General features: G+C 32.6%; 1 protein-coding gene across 2 annotated transcripts in view; it reads right to left on the reverse strand.

Annotated features, from left to right (window-relative positions):
- Window positions 1-2,497, reverse strand: part of LOC111454186 (putative glucuronosyltransferase PGSIP8) — a 6,609-nt gene extending 4,112 nt beyond the window's left edge. For both annotated transcript variants that reach the window (XM_023095562.1, XM_023095554.1), the window contains exon 1: window positions 1,898-2,497. In XM_023095562.1, coding sequence (XP_022951330.1) covers window positions 1,898-2,190 — 293 coding nt within the window. In that variant the 5' untranslated portion in view covers window positions 2,191-2,497. The remainder of the gene's footprint in view (window positions 1-1,897) is intronic.
- Window positions 2,498-5,368: the final 2,871 nt, after the last annotated feature.

Genomic DNA, 5,368 nt, shown 5'->3' on the forward strand with positions numbered 1-5,368 from the left:
AAAAAAAAAAAAAAAAAACAATAGTAATTCATATTATTAAAACACTAAATACATGGAATCAAATAAATAATGTTTTTTTAATTTCTCAAACTTAAAAAGGTTAATTCCTTAATTGATTTCAAATTAGCAACTTATACAATGATACTAATAATTTCTTCTAAAGGTAAAAGTTTGAGTTCATCCTTTTTACCTACTATATGATTTGTATTTTAGTCATTAATCATGTGTATATTTATCTGCTAAAAGTTAATTATTATATCTATTGACTAATTTTATGAGATGTCATCTAGAACATGGCTTAGGTAATTAAGATATCTATATCTTTTCTAAGATAGAAGGTTAAGTATCTCATCTAATAATTTTTAAAAAATAAAATGATTTCAACGCTCTAAAATATTTAGTTATCTAGAAATTTATAGGACCTTAGGTGGCCGAATTAATACTCTTCAAATCTTGTACTTGCCCTCTAATACTAAGAAGGAAGTACTAAACAAACAAGGGAGTTGGAACCCACATGCCAAATTTCTAAACAAAGCAAGATATTTATGAAACAGCCCATAGAAAAATTAAAGACGAATTAAAATTGAGCAACTAATTAGCACAGAATAAATTTTTTTAAAAAAATTCAAACATAAACTAAAGGATGATAAGAAATGATGAAAAAAAAAGGCAAGAAACTTCTCCGAACCCTACTAAGTCCACACCCCACGTGGAATTCCATGTCACCACATTGCCACATGTTTTGTGTTTTCAAAGGTCTTATCATACTTTACACCCAACTTCTGAAAATCTGGCTGACTTTCATGCTATATTCACATTTCTGTTCAAATAATCTTAATTTTAAAGAGCCATTAAAATAAAATTGAACAAATAAGAGGGTATCTTGACTTTCTAACAATTCTATACAATTATATGATATTGTTTAGTTTGAGCATAATTTCTCCTCCTAATAGATATATCTTATAAATTCATGATATTCTCAATCTCATCTCACAAGAAAGAAACGAGCATAGAGAGGGGTATGCAAGAAAATGCCTTTTCTGCCAAACCTGTATTATTAATTTCAAGCTGAACGACAGTTGTGGATAAAGTCGCCTAGACCCTATTTTTTACCCTCACCAATGGGAACCCATATCGAATAGTCCAAAATCAGACCCCAAAAAGGAAAAAAAAAACTCAAAAGCCGTTTCAGATTATCCACGTGTCATCTATCTATTCGGACACGTCATTTTCCTACTGGCCGGCTATATTCTACTCCTGAACCCCTCCTGTACGGCGACTTTTACAAGGACCGAACAGTATGGACTTCTACAAGCTGTTCTAGATTATATATAATTTTTAATTTTACTATATATAATGTTAAATTATAAATTAATTCCTAAATGTACATAAATTTAATTATAATTATATGTTTGATGAAATTAATAGTAGATTTGTGAATTTTAAGAATAAAAATTGAGAAATTAAATTGGTAATTTAAAAAAAAATTAAACTAAATTGATATAAATTTAGAGAAATAAAGTTGTAATACCGTCCTTATCAATTTGTTTGGACTCTTGTACTCTTGTACTCTTTATGTCTAAATAGTATAAGTACCAAACTCGCCGGCCGGCGCCTGATCCACGTTGACCGGGACCGGAGATTACCACGCAGGTTTAGCCGCTAATGATTCAATCAAACGCACAAGATTAAAAACACAACGCTACAATATGAACTTACTTATCAAGTTCAGACAGGCTCACCCTCCGCCGGGCCCGCCGGGATTCCATATCCGAAATGGAAAATTACTAACGACGTCAGTTTCAGCCAACAACTCAAACAGTATGTGCAGAAACCGAAAATCACAAAAGAGAGAGAGAGAGAGAGAGAGAGAGAGAAAAGAGAAACGGAATCTTACAGAGCACGAACCCAACGGACGGGCACATCACGAGAAGCAATGACGACGAGATCGGCATCGACGTTAAGCTTCGCAAGGGATCTAATCAACACTCTCGTCGCTACATAGAACTCGTAATCTCTCGGCGTTCCCATGTACATCATCGATGCATAAGCGTTTCTATGTTTCGTCGTCGTTTTCGCCTTTGTATACTCCGCTACCGATTCTTCAACTACCTCTGCCGCAAGCACCACCAACACCACCGCTAAAATCCTCAAAACTCCACCGATTCTCATCGTTTCCAAATCTCTCATGCACTACAACTCAACCTTTGCATCGATCGATCGATCAACCGATCCTCTGTTTTCTCGACTTTTCCTTTTCTCAACGAAATACAACGCTGTTTTGAAACCTCCGGGAACCTCGTTCACTGCTCGATACGGAGACACCGGAATCAGAAGAGAAACTGGCAGCAGCGGCAAGGGATTTTCCTTTGAAGCTTCGTTTTCGTTAGAGCGGGAAGAGGAAAAAGGGAGAAATGAATCACGAGGTTTACAGAGAGAAGAAAAATGGCGTTATAAAAAACAATGGACGCGTTTTTCTGTTTTCTGTAACTTCAAATCTGTTCGTCCGTCTTAAATATCTCCATGATCCTTAGTTCTTGAATTTTTTAGATATAATTTAATCTTAATTATTTTTATTTATTCATTTCTTTTTATAATAAATTAATTGAATAATAAAATTACTCTTAAAATAATAATGTCCATTCATGAATAAAGCAGACAATATTTGCTAGCAGTGGTTTGAGCTGTTATTTATGGTATCTAAGCAATAAGTTGTGTGGCAAGGATGCTGGACTACTAATGAAGTGGATTATGAGATCGCACATCTTTTGAGAGGAGACTAAACATTTCTTTATAAGGGTGTGGAAACCTCTCCCTAACAGATTCGTTTTAAAACCGTGAAACTGGCTATTATACGTAGCGGATTAAAGCAGATAATATTTGCTAGCACGCTTGGACTCTTACAAATCATATATGTGATGTCCCACATTGGTTGGGGAGGAGAACAAAACATTCCTGGTAAGTAACAGACGCGTTTTAAAGCCTTGAGGGGAAGCTCAAAGAGGACAATAATATCGGTTGGCGGTGGATCTGGGTTGTTACAAATGATATCAGAGCCAGACACCGGACGATGTGCCAGCCTTCTCGTTGTTCCTCGAAGGGGGTTAGACACGAGGCGGTGTGCCAGTAAGGACGCTGGGCCCAAAGGAGGTGGATTTGGTGGTGGTCTCACACTGATTGGAGAAAAGAATGAGTGCCAGCGAGGACCCTGACCCTAAGGGGGTGGATTGGTGATGTCCCACATTGGTTGGGAGGAGAACAAAATACTCTTTAGGGTGTGGAAACGTTCCTCTAACAGAGTGGTTTAAAGCCTTGAGGGGAAGCCCAAAGAAGACAATATGGCGGTGGAGTGGATATGGGTCGTTACAATACACATGCGAGTCATCAAATATTGAATCTAAATTTTAAATTCTGGTCCGAATTTTAATCCCGAGAAGTTCAAATATATATGCTTTTTTATTGTCACAATATTTAAGTATTTTGGCCAGGCTGCATTTTTTTGACTTGCTTTTTTTAAAACCACCAATCATAGTACATTGGTCAGCCAAACTTTAAAATTAAAATATATATTTTAAAAATTAATTTTTTATATATATTAAGAAAAATATGATATTTATAATAGAAATATTAAGATATATTTGGAAAGTTATTTAATGCTCTTTTCCATTTTTTGTTTTATTTATTATTTTTATGTCTGTCTTTATTGGTATGCCTATATTGGAGTGAATTTAAGATTTAATAAAAAAATTATTTTGTTACTTGTAATTATATTAGTTTTTAAATTTTCAAATATTTTACATAACATTATTTTAGTAATATCAAGTAATTTAATTAATTAACGGATTAAATTATTAGTAAATGTTTATGAAGAGTTATATGTTATTAACAAATGGGAAAAGTAGCCTTAAAAGGGCATGTTTGGAAAAATGACACTAGAAGTTTAAAATTGGGAATTTAATCCACTTGAAGTCCAATTTGTAAAAATAAAGTAAAAAAGGGAATTTACAAAAATAGTCTTAAAGGATTAATTGGAAATTTTAGCCCACAATTAATCAAATTTAATCAAATTTGAAAGATTTCTCCAACATTTAGTCAAAAGTCAAAGGTGGTTAGCAATTAAATTATTTGGTTTGACTAAATGGATAAATTAAAGGATAAGTATTTAGGTTTTATATTAAAATAAAAAAGGAAATTGTGAGATGCACTTGATTTTTGACAAGTGGAAGATTCTTATTGGTGGAGTTCAAACTTACCCTAAATTTTTACTTACTTAGAGTCGCTTCCGTCATCATATAACCATTTTGTGTAGGAAAACGCGTTTTAAAAACTTTGAGAGGTAGCCCGAAAGTGATAACTCAAAGAAGAAAATATCTACTACCGATGTGGTTGGATTGTTACATCAAGAGAGCTAATATCGAGAAAAAATGGTTGAAGTTCATCCTCAGCACAAGAAAAACTCGAGCAAACTTTCATAGTTCAGCCAAATCTTCAAATTCTATGCACGGTTTTTTCCAAAATTCTTCGTTTATAAACCACTTCTTAGCTTTATTTTAGGCTCTTTAGATTCAGAGGAAGGAACTCGACACTCTATGTGAAGAAAGCAATGACTGGAAATGCTTTAAACTGAAGTTACCATTAGAGTGACCTCAGTAAGAATTTTATTAATCGGGTATTTTCGAGTTATGCCAAATTGGATCTATAATCCTATCTCAAAAGTTTCTTGAGCTAAAATGGAGTGTTTTTCATGAAGGGCTCGAAGAAAAATACCCGCAAGAGAAGACCATGAATTTTTCATCTTCCCGACGATGAATCTCATCCTTGACCTATTTGTTACACTTCGTGACAAGGAGAGGGACAACTTTGGTGAAGGAACCAAAAAGGTAAAAGTGGCCGAAAATGTTTTTTTTCAATGTCTAAATATTTAAATATTATTATTTTTAAATAAGATATTTAATTAATCGGACTATAACTACGATGCTAAATAATTAATTATAATACCTTTTATATACACAATTATTGTGCTTTTGTTAAGTTGACCAAATGGAATCAATTTATAAGATTGTGTGATTTTCCTAATCTTTAAAAACCATATTTTCTTTGATTATTTAAAAAAAAAAAAAGATAAAATTTTGAGATTATTTTAAATATAATTAACAAATTATCTAAATTGATTTAACTACGAAAATTTAGGGTACAAATTAATACCGTTATTAGTTCGGAATTTTAATTGATATAACCTCAAAGTTTAGAAGTCTTTAATTACCATTTTGTTTTTTTTTTCAATTATCTAATATGTATTTTATTTTCTATTTTTAAAAAAATATTTTTGTACGATGGTTGAATAAAAAAAAAAAAAAAAAAAAAAAAA

This window comes from Cucurbita moschata, unplaced genomic scaffold, assembly GCF_002738365.1.
Source record: "Cucurbita moschata cultivar Rifu unplaced genomic scaffold, Cmos_1.0 Cmo_Scf00001, whole genome shotgun sequence".
Classification (NCBI taxonomy): Eukaryota; Viridiplantae; Streptophyta; class Magnoliopsida; order Cucurbitales; family Cucurbitaceae; genus Cucurbita; species Cucurbita moschata.